Genomic DNA, 19,278 nt, shown 5'->3' with positions numbered 1-19,278 from the left:
ACACTACAGCACAGGTGTCAAACTCTGGCCCGCGGGCCAAATTTGGCCCGCAGCCTAATGACATTTGGACCGCGAAGCCAAAATTATTATTATTACTATCAGAGCTGGCCTACTGGTATTACACAGCTAATATATATATTGTTTAGTATTAAGCTTTGCTTGTTCCATATTCAGTTTTTCAGCAAAACGTGTTTGAGTCCATAAGTATGGAACACCAGGACTGTCATAATGAATTAAATACACCATTAAATAATTAATTAAAATGGGAAATAATTAATTAAATAAATAGTTATGACACATTTAATTAATTAATTATTGACACATTTAATTAATTAATTATTGACACATTTAATTAATTATTTATGTATTTCACATTTTAATTAATTATTGACACATTTAATTAATTAATTATTGACACATTTAATTAATTATTTATGTATTTCACATTTTAATTAATTATTGACACATTTAATTAATTAATTATTGACACATTTAATTAATTATTTAATGGTGTATTTAATTAATTCATTATGGCGTTCCTGGCGTTCCATATATAAGAAAAGATTCATTCTTATATCTGGAGGAAGATTTTTTTTTTCAATAAATATTAATGTTAGCCGCGAGTTTGTTCCAGTTTTGAATTTTGGCCCACTGTGTGTTTGAATTTGACACCCCTGCCCTACAGTGTCAGTTATTATTTATTGCAGTTCTCACAACTATTTTTCTTTTTTGGTACAAATAGTACAAAACAACATTTTTTAAAGATGATCAACAAACACAAATAATTAACTTTCTATCCCAAAGCGACTCTAACAGCAGTGTTATCTAAGCGTCAGTGGATACTGTGAAGTGTCAGGACAGATGGGTCTGCGCCATAAAGAGTATTGATCTTCAATGAGAGTATTACAGAGAAATGCCAGTGGAGCCAAAAACAAGCTAACAGGCCAAAGCCCCTCACAATGATGACGCTGATTAATTGATTAAACTGTGGTTTGATATAGATTTCATGTCAAAACCAAGTATTCACACAAGCTGTGCAGCTGCAGATTCGCGCTGTTCCCTGTAAGCCGCCGTTACCAACCGTGCAATAAGAACGCAGTAACACCGCTGTGCTGAAACAGAGCGAGACCTAGAAGAAAGAAAACCCTTTAATAACCTCTTATGTACTCGGTAAGTGTGCACTCAGGCGATTACCGGATGAAAGCAGGATAACAGCTTGCAGAAGAGCCACCTCAGAGTCATCCAAGTTAAAGGAGGACAGCGACACGCCAAGGTCAAAGATGGCGTCTGAGACTACGCCCAAGCCTCCGTTCTTGAGCTGACCTCGTGTCACTGCCATCTCGCCGTTGAGCGTGAGGGTCTCGCTTTCTGGATCGTAGCGAACGGCAGCCCGCAGCGACATGATCTCCATGCAACAGCCTTTCAACAGGATGATCTGGTCTTCACAAGGCAGCTGGTTAAAGAGAAGAACGGCTTATTAAATTCACATTCAGTCTGAATACAGCTCTGTAACCACTCAGTGACACATTCACAGTCACCGTTCCACTCAAACCCACCTCACAGAACATAGGCAGTTTTTTGGCAAAGTCCACCACTCGGGTTATGGCAGGGGTGATAATTTTTGTAAACTGACTGAAGGCTTCTATGTCCACTTTACTTCCTTCAGGTGCATTATCCGTGGACGCTTGACCAATATCCTCAGGCTGAAAGAGCGAGGAGAGGACATCAGCTGGTTTCATCGCATCATTTGTCATTTACCATCGTTTTACACGTAAATGGCTGAAAAGCCGTCGTTAGGCTCAACCGAAGCGTGTATCTGCTGTCTTACCTTAGTTTCCTTCACCCCCGCTGCACTCTGGTCAGAAGTATAGAATAAATTACATGTTATTTCATTAAGAAGCATTGCTTCCTCGACCTGTTGGATAATCAACAGGAATCGTGAAGTTTCAATGAAGAACTCGTGTCAAGCCAACTAAAATAAAACAAGTTAAAACTGAAGACAGATGAAAGAGTGCGCAGACAGAAAACAGGTAAAGACAGAAATAGGACACGAGTTTCCACAGCAAGACTCGGGACCACGCATCGAACGGGTCCTTGGGAACGCTCTTCGTTGGATCTTTGAATGCGACCTGGTTACGTTTTCACTTTTTGAAACAAATTGCATGAAAAACAACAGATGCGTTTCCCCACTATCCTGAAAAATAAGCCTTCTTTTTTGCCAAACCCCGCCGATCAAATAATTAATGAGCGTTCCCTTTAATCGTGCCATAGAAACTCAGTACAACGCCAACAAACAGCTGACAGACTCGGAGTCCGGACAGAGTAATCAAACTTAACAGAAAAAGCAAAATTAGTCAAAAACAGAGTGAGGTGTGAAATCAAAAGCTACAAACGGAAAGAGAGGAAAATTAAACAGCACGAAAAAAAGCAAGTTATTAGTATTAGCGATTAAGAGTTGCTGCTCGGCAAAACATAAGACAAGAGTAAGATGTTCCAATATAAATTAGTGCTGCTGCGTTGAGGAAACACTTTTCTCCATCGTCCAGCTAATTCTCCCCACTCTACAAGGAGATACAAAAAAACACATGGACATATTAACATAGGGAACAGTGGAACAATGGTGGTGGAAGAGGAGGAGACGGGGACGTGAAGGGGGCTGAGATGGGCGGGAGGGGGAGGTAGGTGGGGGTTTGAACGAGGCACAGTAATCGATACAATCAAGGCTTTGGTGAGGAGGGGAGGAGGATGTCTCACCAGGAATTTCCGCTTCTGCTTCCAGTGGTTGCCCTGGGCGTTTGTGGCCATATGGGCTTCGGTCACCATGCGGATGAGGTCCCACTCCTCTTGGGTGGGCTCCAGTCGGTCCCACGCCGTCTTCTGCAGTTCCTCCTTCCGACGGCGCTCCCGGTTCTCCTCGATTAGCTTCCGCTTGGCCAGCCGCTTGCTGTCATCCAACACCACTGGGGCAAATAAAGGGGGTCAGCAGGGGGCCGAGGGAGGCCAAGAGAGTAGACGGGAAGGAAAAGGAAAGAGGGAGAGGAGGGGGGAGGGTAGGGGGGCATAAAATGATGACTCGCTGAGTTGTTCCAACACGAGAACATGACATCCCGCTGAGGTGACACGTGTTCATGATTGTTCTTGTGTTTTGAAGCGTTTCATGTTTTGTTTCAGAAAGCTCACGCTCAAAAATGATACAGATACAATGTAGCAGGAAGCTTTAGAGTCACACATGGAAACAAACTTTCCATTGGATGAAAAATGTGAAACAATCAAACAACACGTGAATAAAACATTATTTGTTTTTCCATGTGGTGAAAATCATCACTGCTTTTATTTGGAGTAAATATATTTCAGGTGATGAACTTTCTTTAAATCCAACTTTTCTTTGTTGATTTTGTTACTAATTCTGCACTTTCTTTATAAATGTCATTGTTTTTGTAAATAAATGTCAGAATTCTTTTTTTCCAATTGAAGAACAGGAGAAATGCAAAAGTGACATAAAAGATGACAAATATCCTGTTGCTGAGGCCACTCACAGTCTGTTGCCATTCCCACTGCGATGCACTTCTTGAAGCGACATTCCTGGCACTGGTTCCTGGTCACTTTGTCAATAACACATTTGCCCTCGTACTTACAGGCATACGTTGGATTGAGATTCTTCTGGATTGTCCGCCTGAAGAATCCCTGGAAAACAGAAGGCGACGTGATCAGAACAGGGAGACGGCGAAGGCCGACGGAAGCTGAGGCCACGTGGTCACATGGTTTACCTTGCAACCTTCACAGGTAATGCAGCGATAGTGGTAGCCTGTAGCTTTGTCCCCACACACTACGCATAGCTCATCCTTGTCCAGGTAACTTGGTATGTACCCTAGAGAGGAGAGAAGCAGAAACTGGATTCATTTTAAAAATAAGTCAAGTAAATTTGACGACCGGCGTTCTCAATGTTTTTCCAAACACGTTCATTTTTTATTAGATTTTAATTAAAATTGGGGCGATGTACTATTCTTTGCACAGTAGTAAAAAAATAAATGTATACACACACACACACACACATATATGAATGAATGTGTGCATTTGCATAAAATACACACTACATGATGTAACATGACCCCCCCCAGGACTCAGCAGTGGGCACGTGTCGCTGGCTCATCTTCTTTATAATATTTCTTCACTTTGTTGAGATTTGCAGGGAAGTTTTCATGCACAGCTCTGCCACAGAGTTGAGGTGTAGATTTTGATCAGGCACCACTCCCCCCAAGGCCGAGCCTCAGCTTTAGCTTGAGTCTGGGATACTTTGGTATACAGAGACGTTCGTGGTCAGCTCAGAGACTATCAGGTATTCAGGATACAGATCCTGAATACCTGATAGCCACAGGGCTGCTAAACGAGTCCGAATCATCACTGCTCCACTGCTGTCCTTGACAGTTGCTATGCAGCATTTGTGCTGCCCTGCTGTGTTTGGTTTTCTCCAAACAAGGTGCTTTATCTCCAGACATCGCTGCTTTGCAAAGTTCTCGAGGTGTTTAGGTTTGTTCCTAAGTCTAAGCCACGCTGTCATGTTATTTTAGAGGCGATAGATGTTCAGTCTCTTTCTAATTCTGCTGCTATGAACATGCTAACTGAAGCCTGTAGAGTCTGACATGTTTGTGTTGGACTTTTGGCATTTTCTGAATATGACCATGGGGTGAATTTGTTGAGGCTCTTGGGAACCTGTGGGATCGTTTTAGTAGTTACCTGAATGCTCTAGATGAGCAAACACACTTGCTAACAGCAGAGTGTGGAGTGGCAGGTAAACTCTGATGCTTCGAACACACAAATCTTTGGAGACTCTAATATTGTGGAGTCTATCTAGATTGGGTTGAGTGAGTTCTGTCACCAGGACAGCAGGTTAACAAACTGATCAATATCTTTTGTCAGCCTTCTGTTGCCTCAACAGCAATCAATAAGGAGCCCCGTCTACCTCAATCAAACACAGCAACAGGCCCTGATCACAGACCAGCGCGCGAGGCCTTATGTCCTGGATTTATGCTCATCGGACTTAATTCGAAAATCCCAGACATCATTGATCGACGATCAAGAAGGACCAATCATCAGTTTGAGCAAGTGCATTACAAGTCTGTTATATTATAGACACACACACACACACACACTAACCCAGTTAATTACAGACAGTGGAGACTCTTTAAGTTACTCGCAACTTCAACAACTTAACTTGAGCACGTCCGAGCTGCAGCTCCAGCCCCTCAGGTACTTTGTTAAAGAGCTAAATATTCACAGCCTGCATGTCGTACCTTTGCTGTGCGCACTCTGCATCCACCGCAGGTGTGAAAACTCAGGTTTGATCTCGGGGAAGTACTCAGGCTGGTGGAAGTGACTGAGAGGGACCTCCATGCTGCAAAGCTCACTCTTAAAAACAGAAGGACCAGCGGCGTAGGAACACGAGTAGTGCTGGCTGGGGGACCAAGCCTGCTCCATGCAGGGGGGATGATGAAGAGGCTGAGGCTCACAGTTGCCATACCCGGACCCTTCGTCCGAGTACATGCAATATTCCCCACCTCCCTGCACCGGATAGCTTCCGACGCCGGTGTGAGGCATCTCGTACATGTCGGGAATGCAATAGTTCATGATGAAGACCTTCAGCAGAGCACCATAAAAACGTCTGGGTCTACCCGGAGAACTATCTGCTCTCAAAAAAGAAAAACCTGAGCTGGCATCAAGCCACGAAATGAAGAAAATAGCTCCTGATCTAAAAGGACGTGATGGAGTTGACCGTACTTAGGAGCAAACGCTTTATCCAACAAATCCACAGACCACAAACAACACCTTGCAACTGCCCCACCCGCCACCACCCGGCCGAATTGGGAAGCAGAGATTTATGACGACATAGGGCTCTAATCTTACACTTCACAAATCCGTGATGTACCACAGACAGTGGCGATGTCACAGATTAAGACATTACATGATGCACCTACTGTAAGAAACATCTAAAGCTGGTCCACGAAAACACAAATGGTTAAAAAACCTGACTGAGGAGGCGTCGCATATGATACAAGAATGATCTTAACCGCGATCCTTCCCTAACCTCATAACCTTTACATTTATTATCCTCTGGGTATTTTAACAGAACCGACTAACAAGTTCCCTTAGGTCAGTTTATTCCTGAAGCCGCTTGGTGAGTAAGAAGGTTCTAAGAAGGGTTTGAACACATGGCCCTGATTTTTCACCAATAAGACTCTAATGTGTATTTAGATCCTGCTGTGCAGCTTATGGAAAGATGGGGCACATATGAGTGCAATTATTTGGGATTTACTTAGAATAATGAATACCTGCACAAAAACCTAAATAACATTTTGGTTTAGGTCAGCAGCTAAATCAAATTCAGGGATCGCGCCATGAAAAACTGTGCACATGTAAATGTACAAAATAGCACATTTATTGTCTTTTGTTGTGCAAATAATTTTAAATTGCTGAAAAACATTTAGTTTGGAAATTTGTAAACCAAAAGTCCATTTTTTTGTTTTTCTTGTCACTTTTAGACTCAACTAATTGTTTGCAAAATCAGTTGAGTCTAAAAGTGTTTTATATATTTATATATATATATCTATATATATAGATATATATATATAGATATATATATCTATATATATATATATATCTATATATATAGATATATATATATAGATATATATATATATCTATATATATATATCTATATATATATATAGATATATATCTATATATAGATATATATCTATATATATAGATATATATCTATATATATAGATATATATCTATATATATAGATATATATCTATATATATATCTATATATATCTATATATAGATATATATATATATATAGATATATATCTATCTATATATATATATATATATATATATATATATATCTATATATATATATCTATATATATATATAGATATATATATAGATATAGATATAGATTTAAACAATGAAACATTGTGTTTCTGTAAAGGCACTTATTAATCCCAGAGAGGTTATGCTCAGTCATACCAATGAGGCGTCCTCGTCAATAATGACGACAGCCTTGAGATTTAAATGTATTTAAACAATATTTTTTCACACACACACACACACACACACACACACACACACACAGTTACTTTCACTTAATTTTGCACTTTTTTCCTGCTCTGAAAACTCAAATTTAGAGACAAACAGAAGCAGAAACACTTTTTTACAACAGTTAAGAAAAAAACAAAAACTGATGTACTGAGGATTACTAGAAAATCGTATTTGTATATTTGTAGTTAAAAAAACCGCCTGATTCTTGGAGAAGGAAACGATGCAGCGACGGTGAGCGGAAACCAAAATCAGGGCCCAGTTATAACATTTAAAGCGACAAACATGTCCACCTCTGGTTGGAGGGACAGTCTGACTGTGAAGCGTTCGAGTCTTATTAGTAGCGCGACAGTTCTGCGCCGTCTACAAGCTTTAAAGAAAACCTTTTGGTTACACAGTAACAGCTGTGCAGATTTAACGCCTCACTTATTGTGCAAAGTTTAACCATGAAATGAACAGATTTCCTTCTCTTCTGAAGCAGAGCTAACATAACAGCATCAAAGCTTGTTTATCTGTTTAGATTATGACAGAAAGCACGAGGTCATGGTCCCAGAGACTGCTCCCTCCGGGTTGGGGAAAGTGGCTGCATCTATGGGGCATATCTTAGGATCTTATTCAGGAGTGATGGGAAGGTGGAGTGAGAGGTGGACTGGCAGATTGGTGTGCGTCAGGTTGGCAAAGGAAGGCAAACCTTTGGCCGTGAGAGAGAGCCAATGACATCTACAGGGGCTGTGCTGTCTCCTTTTGGAGGTTTCTCAGGCAGACCCAAATGACTTTAGGGTACCCAGAATGCACTGCAGAGATTCTGTATCCCCTCTACCCTGTAACTGGAACCTATTGCTAGGTAGAAGCATATCTGAATGCCTCGCTTAGCTCGACTAACTATCATAGTTTACTTAACGACTGACTTGGTTGTTTTCTGATGATAAGGCTTTCCAGACACCTGGAGTCACAATTAAAATGGGAATGGTCAAGAATTCCCATAAACCAATTTCTAGACCTCATGGAAAACCTTCCCAGAAGAGCTGAAGGTGTTATAGTGGCAAACAGCAGGTCAGCATCATTAGAAAATATGAATTAAGAATGCAAGTCACTGACATTAATATGCATCTCGAGGCAGATGACCAAATATTATAGTTCATTTATGAGTTACAGTAAATTATCATTTCATGTCAAACCATTGAATCTCTGCATGATGCCACGGACGAGCTTTTAAAATAAAATTTATTTTTCTTTTAATTGAGCATCACCAATGTCTGTAGTTAAGACTCACCAAAAACAGTAGACCACCTGAAAATAGTAACAGTGCCACAATCACCTGTTACAATCTGTTAAAAGTCTGTTTTGGTATGTTGCATATCCATCCAAGTCAACCAAAACATGTCATCTCTCCAGCGTATCCTGGGCCTACCCCGAGGTCTCCGTCCGCCCCACAGAGGAGGTGCCCCTGGTCATCGTCCCATCCCAACTGCCTCCTGTCGACACAGAAGAGCACGACCTCTACCCCAAATGTCTGGACTCTACAGCCCGTCTCTGTGTGTGAGCACAGCTCCAGTACAAGCTGGCAGTCATGACTCCATGAAACAACAAATCCACGTCATCTGCCAGAGCTAAAACTGAACCAGACACTATGTGCCCCATGACTGTGCTACACTGTTCATAACAATGATGCAGAGCATTGGTGTCAACGAGCAGCCCTGGGAGACTCCAACACCCACCAAGAACCAGTCAGACCAATGCAGACCAGACTGGTGTTGCAGGGACAAATAGCTTGCAACAACGAGCATGATATCCCACACTCCCAAAGCACCTGCACAATAACTGAAGGGATGTGGTTGAATGGTACTAGTACTACTACTACTCCCATCCACGCTTAAATATTAGAGGTGGGAATCACCATACATCCCACGATACGATATTATTGCAAATTTTTAAAATATTTTGCGATATTCAGATTCTGTACATAAAGGTAAACTTTATCAATATTCATTTTATCTAATATCAAAGTCTCACACTCAGTCTTTCTCTCATTTCAGTTTGATTGTTGACAAACTGAACGGTTTGTATTACAGTCTAGTCCAACTTAACTGAATCAACCATCTGGTACAATTATAGCTATTCTGAACTATGCAGTTTATGAAAACTATGCAGCCCCTTCAGTAACTGAAGAATTTGAAAGTCAATTAAAACAAAATATAATTTTACATTAAATAAAAAAGTTTTAAACTTAATTAAAATAAAACATGTCTTAAATTAAAATAAGTAAACTGTCATGTTTATTGCTGCCAAAAACAAGTTAAACACATTTGGACAGTGAAGGAATGTCAGGATTCTTGCTCAGAAAAAGGATCAACATGCTCTGAAGTCAGAGCACAAAAACCTTTTTGTAACAAAGTATCGATTTCTGCTGTCCCTGTATCCATACATTATTACAAACAAAATATCACCATGCTACACAGTATCCATTTTTCCCCCCACCTCTATTAAATATCCTTGACAGGATGAAGAGCTGGTCTCAGTTTCTGTGACCGAGACAAAATCTGCTTCTCTGAGGTTTGAGCACCAGGTGGATACTCGTCTCCAGTACCGACATAGTCCCAGGGAGGCTGAGAAGCACGATCCCCTGAAGCTGGTACACTTTCTCCGATCCCCCTTCTTGAAGAACTACCACACCGTGTACCAAACTTCACACTTAATTTTATATTTAATCAAATAGGTAAGAAATAATATTATACATCTGACACACAAAACATAAATACGTGGAACAGACGTCTCCCATCCAAGTACTAACCAGGCCCAACCCCGCTTAGCTCCTGAAACCAGACAAGCTCAGGGTGGTACAGCGCTAAGCTGACAGACGTCCAAAATTATTACATTTTAATCTGAAACGTGGTGGTGGGAGTAGAGAACCACTTTTCTATCATTTTAATTTTAAATATGTTTATATTGTCTATTCTGTAAAACAGTCAGATTGTCTATTCTTATTTAATTCACTTAATGTACAGAATTCACCTGCTTGCTGCTACTACTGCACATTCACCCAATGTATATACTATATATATAATGTTCTTCCTCTACCCATTTTTGCACATGTCGAGGAGCGTGTCAGGCTACATTTCACTGTGTGTTATACTTGTGTAACTATGCATGTGACAAATAAAGAACCTTGAACCTTACATAAAATAATCCTCATATACTGTAGCATCTACACGTGTGTACGACCAGCATGAGTAAAGAGTTAATGGGGAAATACTAGAAAGCTTTGCTGCTGTGCTAAAAGAAAACGATCTAGTGTGTTATTAATAAACTTTCCTCATTAACATTTTTCTCTTTCTCTGTAAAAGTCTTCTGGATGTCTGCCTCTCTGTGGCTGACCTTGACCTTGATTGTTGTTTATTTATGGAAAGCTGTCTAATTGTTAATTGGTTCTTCATTAAAGACAGGAACAACAGATAGAACAGTTACTGTTAAATACAGACGGCTGTCAAAGAAACACAAACATGTAAGACTCAAAGATTTCTTATTTAAATGCTGGAAAACTCCTGAGATCAGTAATAATAACAACAACAATAAGGCTTTAAAGACAAGTGATAAGTAATAATAATATATAACTAAGATAGCTGTCGTGGAGGTGAGTTATAAAGCTGCTTTATTAAACAAAGAGCAGTGACTGCGTAATAAGATTGAACATTTTGACTCGTTCTGTTAAAAATACGTTTCAGCGTTTGATTGATCTGCCTGCACGAACAGTTACAAAGGCTTATGGTGGGATTAGCAGCTCCATTAATGTAATAAGTGTGAGTGTGTGACCAGTAGATGTGATCAACATGCAACAGCTGGTAAGAGGCTGGTCCTATGAGGCAAATCTTCTTGCAAAGAGGGCTTGATACCAGTTTAACTTTTTGATGAGGTGATGTCCTGGTCCTGAACTAATCTTGTTTGTAGTTTCTTAACAACTGTTAAGCATTTGTCAGACAGAGTTTAACGCCTGTCAATAATGAAACAATCTGTTGTCTGAGTGGACGGTGTGACTGTCTACGCTTGTTTCTATGCCAGACTTTTAGTGACGAATTGAATTCATATGTCACATTTTTTAATCTCCAATTCTTCGTCTTCGTCACATAAAGTGAAGCTTTATTAGAGGCTGAAAAGCTGAAGTAAAACTGTTTAAATGCAGTATTAAAACAGCATAAATAGAAAATCACCTTAATATGTGCATATGACTCACATAAACATTCATTATAAAGTAAACAAATTATATTTATTAAGATATTTATATATATATTTCTTTAAATATATACTTTTGTCACTGAGCTTTGAGAAGACAACCTAGCAAGTGCAGCAGATCTGAAAGCATTTATGTCTTTATTAAAATTAAAATATTAAAATAGAGAAAGTTAATGTGGTAAAATGCTCAGATGCCCGGTGTATCACTGTTAGTCACTGGAAACAACAAGTACTACAGTTGATCTAAAAAAGGAACATCTACAGTAACTCACGCGCCTCTATGAAGTTTCCTACTTACCCGCTCACATAAATGCCAGCTGTCTCTTTTTTCCTCCCCTATGTAAAAAAATGCACAAACACAATCCAGCATGGTCTCTAACAGACGACTCGAGGTATTCCTGCCAACAGCTGAAGTAAGCAGCGAGGCCTTTCACCGCGCCGTGCACCTACGAGGCTTCGCTCCCGGCGGCTCTTTGCCACACTGGCCCTGCGGCGGGCTTTTGTACATTCCCTCCCTTGATCGTTTGAGGACTCGGGGTTCAAAGCTGGTCATTTTTGGGTGTGAGGAATCTCTTTTATCCACAGGCCCTCAGTTAACATGATCTCCAGTGCCAGTTGTCCCTGGCTACTCTTTGTTACCTGAGGAGGCCACATTAGTTGGTTAACCTTTCCTTAAAGTTCAGGGTAAGCTGAGGGGAACAACAGAAGGCTACCCTCAGTAAAGGTTAAAGTTGGAGAGGATTATCCGGCACTTTAGGATAAGGTGGGTGAACTTGTTTTGAATCCTGCTCTTCCTTTTTTCTCATTATAAATACTGTCGTTGCTTCTGTACACACACACAAGGATCAGACGCCCAGAACTGCAAACATTTGCTGAACAAATCATCATATTGTTAAAGAAATATCACCTTGTTTACGAACACGAATCACTGAATCTAGACAAACTTGTAGGGTTGTGTTTATGTTCCACAACCTGATCCTGTTATGAGGGATCGAGTGCAGATCAGCAAAGTCCAAAAAAGAGAGGAGCGACTGCTGAGAGGCAGTGTGCAAAGCATCATGGGAAGAGGGTTTAAGAGCCAAATATTACTGAATGCAATTTTGCATAATACACAACTGGAAAATGAAAACAAAGATGACAAAAACATTTCAGGTAAACTTAAAACGCTCCACATTCAGGACATGATACAAATGCATGTGGGGGCGGGGGTGGGGGGGTCATTTGTTTTTGTTTACGTTTGGAAAAATGGAAACGTGATGATTCATATTATTCATTCAGAAAGAATACAATCAAAGTTAAATCTGCAAAAGGCACTTTTCTTATTAAAGCATCTGTCTGCGTGCTTCATGTGTTAAAGGACAACTCTTTAATTTGAACTCTGTTTAACTGTGCGCTCAACCTAATTTCCAATTAAACATTCGTTCCATCTGCCATCAGTTCTGGCTTTTGGGCCAAAATAATCATGAAAACTTCCTGTTTGACGCTAAGACGACCTTTCAGGAAGTGGTGATCAACAAGGTTAGGGATTATAACCAACCAGACTGGATGTAGCACAGATTCCAGGTGAAACTACTAAAAGTGGTGATACAGTGATGCGTGAATACAAACTCTTTAGAGTCAATGTTTCTGCTTAAATACGACCTGAGACATCCACAGGTTTACAGAAAACTGTCACAAAAAGTAGACAGAGAACAAAGTTAATCAAATAAAGGAAAAATGTTACACTATTTCTTTATTTATTGGGAATTAAATCTATATAGGATTTATAGAAAATATAGGAAGCTCTAGGATTAGATTTTCACTTAAAACTAAAGTCAGAAACAACAGAAAGTTGGTCAAGTGTGAGTGGATGCCCTATTTTTATTAAAAATTGATATTTAAGACTTCTAAGGAAGTGAATTATGACATAAACAAAGGAGATTTCCGAGAACTTCATAAAAGGGCAGTTTTTGCTCCTTTTGGAAAAACTGGATTCTCCAGACCGATTACAACAAAGTCTTTATTGAATATGGGCCATCGTGGCTGATGGGACACTAAATTCTGAATTGTGTGTGTGTGTGTGTGTGTATGTGTATATATATATATATATATATATATTAGGGGTGCAACGATACTCGTATCGATATCGAACCGTTCGATACAGTGCTTTCGGTTCGGTACGCATATGTATCGAACGATACAACATTTTTAATTTATTTTATCAACTTTCCTTCTGACGATGCTGTCTGTGTTGAGCGCTCAGTGGATCTGCGCTCGACAGTGCAGCCTAGGCGGAGTAGTCAAACACAGATTCACTGAGCGCAGGGCAAGCTAGCTAGACAGAAGTTAAGCTCTTGCAACATGGCAAATTGAACCTCCCCCACCCTCATTCAGATCTGGCGTTTGGAACTATTTTGGTTTTCATGTGAAGTATGACCCTGAAGGTAAGCCTGTCATGGACAAAAGTAAAACAGTATGTTGGATGTGCCAGCAATGCTCAATTGGTGGGAACTAGTGTGTTAGCGCAGTTAGTTCGTTAACGTGTTGACGTCTTCCAGCCCCACTCATGAGGCAATCCGCGGTAGCTCGTTAACGGAGATTTGCCGTGTTGTGACGTTAACGTCATTTCAGATTAACGCTGACAGCACTAGTGGGAACACAACCAATATGACTGCACATTTACTCCGACATCATCCTAGTGCAAAGACAAGTGGAAGCAGACAAAAACAAGCACGCATGCTACAAACTTTACCCGAGTCATTTAGACAGCCGTTAGCACATGATTCTCCTTATGGGGACCTGATATGTTTAATATGCTGCTGAGAATATAGCCCAGAAGAAGCGTATAGTATAGCTTTTATTTTGGAAAGAGACATTTCTCCATAATAAACTCTCTTTTCCAAAGATGAGTGATTCCTCAATCAGATACAGGGCTCGCAAAATCGCTAGCCCGACGTCCTGGGGCTTTTTTTCCAGTCGGGCTACCAAAATCTATCTCTGCCCTGCCCGTCGGCCTATCGTAGGAAGGAAAAATATATGTCAATGCTTTTGCATTCTTTCGGAAATGTAGCTGGGTAATTATGTCATTGGCATCGGCCACTGTCAATATGTGATATACTGAAATCACGTTTGAATTTGCGCTTGTTTTTTGCTTTCACTTTGCAATCGCGTGAACTGTGTATAGAAAGCGACAGTACTGATTGGTGAGTGATGATAATTTGCGCACCAATTCCTCTGACATCGTCTTATCAATCGTTAGCTTACTATGCAAACATGACAAGTGAAATCTCCTGCAGCTTAAACATGTGAGAGGTTGATCGCGCAGAGAATCGCTGAGCGTTATGTTAGTGCGTGTGTAAAAGCAGCAGGATATATATTTTAGTTCTGCTGAGCCAAATAAGACAGGTCAGGGTGAAGAAGTGACAAAACGGAAAGGTTATGACAAATCAGACTATAAGGCAAAAAGAAAGTGCAGCTTTATGGTTTCATGGACAAAAGAATTTCTGTGGCTGCAATATGACGAGCTAAATAACCAGGGCTGCACATAAGTGGTCCGCAGGTGCGCATTTGCTGTCAAAATAAAAACCCGCACAAGATAAGAAGTTGCAACGCGTGTTTGCGTACATAAGATTTTCAGGAGGAGGACAGACATTTGTTTAGAACTCTTAAAGATGTCGAAGAAGCTCCTTTAAGCAATTACTGTGATGTTCCTCCACCTCCAAAGAAATGTCAGAAGGAGTCCGAACCACAAAAGAAGCACGTATTCTCGGAAAAGTGGTTGCAGGAGGTGAGCTGGCTTCAAACAAATGATGAACGCACAGAGATGTGGTGCAGAATGTGCCGTGAAAATTTAATAAATGACAAATTAATAAAAAGGCATGAACATTTTTTTGTATCGAAAAAATATCGAACCGTGACACCAAAGTATCGAACCGAACCGAACCGTGAATTTTGTTGTATCGTTGCACCACTAATATATATATATATATTAGTGGTGCAACGATACACAAAATTCATGGTTCGGTTCGATACTTTGGTGTCACTGTTCAATATTTTTTCGATACAAAAAATGTTCATGCTTTTTTAATTTGTCATTTATTAAAATTATAAATATATATTTTAACTCAAAAGTACAGTTTTTAAATTTAATGTTGCTGAAACAATAAAATAATAAAAAAATCTTTGGAAAAGAGAGTTTATTACAGAGAAATGTCTCTTTCCAAAATAAAAGCTCTACTATACGCTTCTTCTGGGCTATATTCTCAGCAGCATATTAAACATATCAGGTCCCCATAAGGAGAATCGTGTGCTAACGGCTGTCTAAATGACTCGGGTAAAGTTTGTAGCATGCTGCTTGTTGTTTTTGTCTGCTTCCACTTGTCTTTGCACTAGGATGATGTCGGAGTAAATGTGCAGCCATATTCGTTGTGTTCCCACTAGTGCTGTCAGCGTTAATCTGAAATGACGTTAACGCCACAACACGGCAAATCTCCGTTAACGAGCTACCGCGGATCGCCCCATGCGTGGGGCTGGACGGCGTCAACACATTAACGAGCTAACTGCGCTAACGAGCTAACTGCGCTAACACACTAGTTCCCACCAATGTAATTGAGCATTGCTGGCACATCCAACATACTGTTTTACTTTAGTCCATGACGCGCTTACCTTCAGGGTCATACGTCACATGAAAACCAAAATAGTTCCAAACGCCAGATCTGAATGAGGGTGGGGGAGGTTCAATTTGCCATGTTGCAACGAGAGCTTAGCTTCTGTCTTGCTAGCTTGCGCTGCGCTCAGTGAATCTGTACTCGACAGTGCAGCCTAGGCGGAGTAGTCGAGCGCAGATCCACTGAGTGCTCAACACAGACAGCATCGTCAGAAGGAAAGTTGATAAAATAAATTAAAAATGTTGTATTGTTCGATACATATGCGTACTGAACCGAAAGCACTGTATCGAACGGTTCAATATCGATACGAGTATCGTTGAACCCCTAATATATATCTAATATATATATATATATATCTTATATATATATATATATATATATATATATATATATATATATATATCTAATATATATATATATATATATATATATATATATATCTAATATATATATATATATATATATATATATATCTCTAATATATATATATATATATATATATATATATATATAAGATATATATTAGATATATATATATATATCTAATATATATATATATATATATATATATATATATATATATATATATATATATATATATATATATATATATATATATATTAGATATATCTAATATATATCTAATATATATATATATTTTTTTTTTTATTTGTTTTTTTTTTTTTTTTGATTAATTGAGTGAGCCGAAGCATGGCTGCTGTTTTCTGTTGTGTCCACAGTACCTACAGAAAGAAACATGTACCTTTAGTCAGATCTGTGAATTTGAAAGGATTAGACAGCACAGTGCATTGTCATTAAGACACAATGTGAGTCAAGGACACTGCATGTTTCCATTCTAAATGAAGGTGATATTAAGTATATTAATACTAGAGATGGCACGATACCACTTTTTTATGTCCGATACCGATATCATAAATTTGGATATCGGCCGATACCGATACAAATCCGATATAGTGTTTTTATTAATAAAACTGTTTTTTTTTAATATCTTGCTGCTTTTTGTATAAGTTTATACTCGAGTTTAAATAAACAACAACACTAAAGCTATTCTGTTATACCTGTATGCAAAAAACACACTGCACCCAAAATATTTCATAGATCAGCAAAACTGATCAATCTAATAAACTTAAACCTGCTCCATCCTCCCTATTCTGGTGTTTTAAAGAGTACTTTGCAACCCTATTAGTTAGGTTGCTTAATATTTCTGCTAACTCCCAGCAAATAAATAAATAGGGAACCACCCTCATGATGATTAATCAACTTTAATTTAATGCACATGTAAAAAAAAAAAATGCACAGAAATAAATTATTTTTCCACAATAATTAAATAGATTCAACATCTTTCTTCAACAGAACTGCAGACTGCACAGATGGTTCCCAAAGGAAAAAGTACTACAGCTTACTAGGGTATATTAGACTTAACAGTTACTATATACAGTAATGGACTTCTATACATTTACATCAGATTAAAACTTTGGGTATAAGATTCAGATAATTATTTATTAAAAGCTCGACATTTTAAATGAGAATAAGAAAGAAAAGTATGTCTTTGTGCCCCCTTTTCCCTGTTCATGCCCTATCGGCCCCCCTGGCTAAACTTTGCTAGATCCGCCCCTGCACAGTTACGTCAGCTGTAGAAAAAGATCCTGGTGTAGAAATAATATTAAATAAATTCTAACAACAGCTGATCAAGCTTAAACGTGCTGCTGTTGTTCAGCTGCTGGTTTCCTCTTTCTGGTGCAAAGAGGGCCAAAAACTAAGAAGAGAGACGATCAGCTGATCATTGATCAGTTTATGACTGAAGTAGCAGCAGGAGAGAGAGAGAGAGAGAGAGAGAGAGGCAGTCGCTCCATATATCTGTTGTTAAGCTTAACGCTGGAACGCTTTACAAACATTCAGAGATGAACTTACACACCTGCTTTCTTCTCTCTGGGAAAACTTCCTCATAGATGAAATGCTGGTTTGGTAGCGACGCTACAAATACACACAGCCGCTCTATCACGTGACCACACTGCTGCGACGTGCTACGGTTATGAGCCGAGTTACGCTGTGTCGCAAGTTCTTTGAGGTGCTTTTGTGATATTTAATGGATCGATTACATTTTTTATTTCTCTCCGATATCCGATCCAGTAATTTACGTCAGTATCAGACCATCTCTATTAGTCCATCTCTAATTAATACACCTAGTTCTGAGACTTAGGATAACCCCATTATCAGCTGTTGAGGGATCATTGTGAACTCACAGCACAGATTAAGCACTGTTGTGGGAATATCCTTTAAGACATCACACGGTTTTTGCAGAGTTGTTGGCTGCACATGCCACGATGACAGATTCAAACACATCCCAAAGGTCCTCTGTTGAGTTTTAATCTAGTGACTATGGAGCCGTATGATGTTCGAGAGTCCAGGTGGAGATGATCTGAGCTTTGCTATAGCGTCTTATCCTGTTAGGCTGTGTTTAAATTATTGGTACTAAGGGGCCCAAATATCCCCCTCACCATGACGTCACCACGAGCCCCTGACAGCACGCAGGACTCATCCGTGCTTTGTTATTCACACTGAATCTAACCCCGCCCTCTGAATGCGACAGAGTTACATGGAGAGAATAAAACATGGCTTCATCAAGCATGATGGGAAATGCAGACTGAAACTCTTCCCTGCTCGTGAGGCCTTGCTGTCCTGCATGAAGTTCATTCATACTGGAAGTTATTTGTGGTAACAAGCATAAGTCAGATCAACCAGACTAACCAGTGTGTTTACAATTAAAGAAACGCTCACACGCCCTGGGGACTCATTTGGATTTCTAAGAAGAACCGCGGGTCTTTAACTCAAGTGTAAATAGCAGTTTTCTTTTTTCAGTGATCTTATTTTGTTCATCAGCATATGGAAGAAATTTAACTGAGTTCTTGAAGATGACTGACACGCTGAGGTCATTTGAAACTTTATTTTATAATTAAAATTTGACCTTACATTAGACAGAAAACCCCAGATGACCCCCAATGAGCAGCACTGAACCTAATAGAGAGAAATCTACCCTCTGTTTCTAGTTCCTGTCAGTACAGAGGTTTATTCTACTCTACTCTACTCTACTCTGATAATAATGAATTAGTCCAGTCTGGAGTTATAAACACATGAACTAGTTGAGTTTTTTATTTTTATTTTCTAATTTTAGAGGTATTGTGCAAAGACGTCAGTCCTGCATATTTAATATGTGCACTCACAGTGTTACTGGAGGCCAAAGTCATGCAGATGTTTCTACAGTTTTTAGGGCTGTGATGAATTC

At 39.4% G+C, this 19,278-nt stretch overlaps 1 protein-coding gene and 1 long non-coding RNA gene across 11 annotated transcripts in view; both read right to left on the bottom strand.

Moving 5' to 3' along the window:
* Positions 1-19,278, bottom strand: part of thrb (thyroid hormone receptor beta) — a 126,821-nt gene that overhangs the window by 5,838 nt on the left and 101,705 nt on the right. For 5 of the 10 annotated variants that reach the window (XM_085149702.1, XM_085149704.1, XM_085149705.1 and 2 more), the window contains 6 exons: positions 3,768-3,868; positions 3,537-3,684; positions 2,755-2,960; positions 1,829-1,915; positions 1,557-1,703; positions 1,195-1,453 (listed from right to left, as the gene is read on the bottom strand). In XM_085149702.1, the coding sequence (XP_085005828.1) occupies positions 1,195-1,453; positions 1,557-1,703; positions 1,829-1,915; positions 2,755-2,960; positions 3,537-3,684; positions 3,768-3,868 (948 nt within the window). Of the gene's footprint in view, positions 1-1,194; positions 1,454-1,556; positions 1,704-1,828; positions 1,916-2,754; positions 2,961-3,536; positions 3,685-3,767; positions 3,869-5,291; positions 6,554-19,278 lie in introns of those variants that run through there. The other 5 variants (XR_014872115.1, XR_014872114.1, XM_085149700.1 and 2 more) reach the window with 3 other exon arrangements.
* LOC146493899 (uncharacterized) lies at positions 3,896-5,285 on the bottom strand. The gene is made up of 2 exons (XR_014872135.1): positions 4,387-5,285; positions 3,896-4,354 (listed from the first exon to the last, which is right to left on the bottom strand). It is a non-coding gene; the product is annotated as an uncharacterized LOC146493899 (long non-coding RNA).

This window comes from Neolamprologus multifasciatus, chromosome 22 (assembly GCF_963576455.1).
Source record: "Neolamprologus multifasciatus chromosome 22, fNeoMul1.2, whole genome shotgun sequence".
NCBI classification, from domain to species: Eukaryota; Metazoa; Chordata; class Actinopteri; order Cichliformes; family Cichlidae; genus Neolamprologus; species Neolamprologus multifasciatus.
Note: the sequence above shows the minus strand (reverse complement) of the source record. Positions and strands in the feature narration are given on the sequence as shown.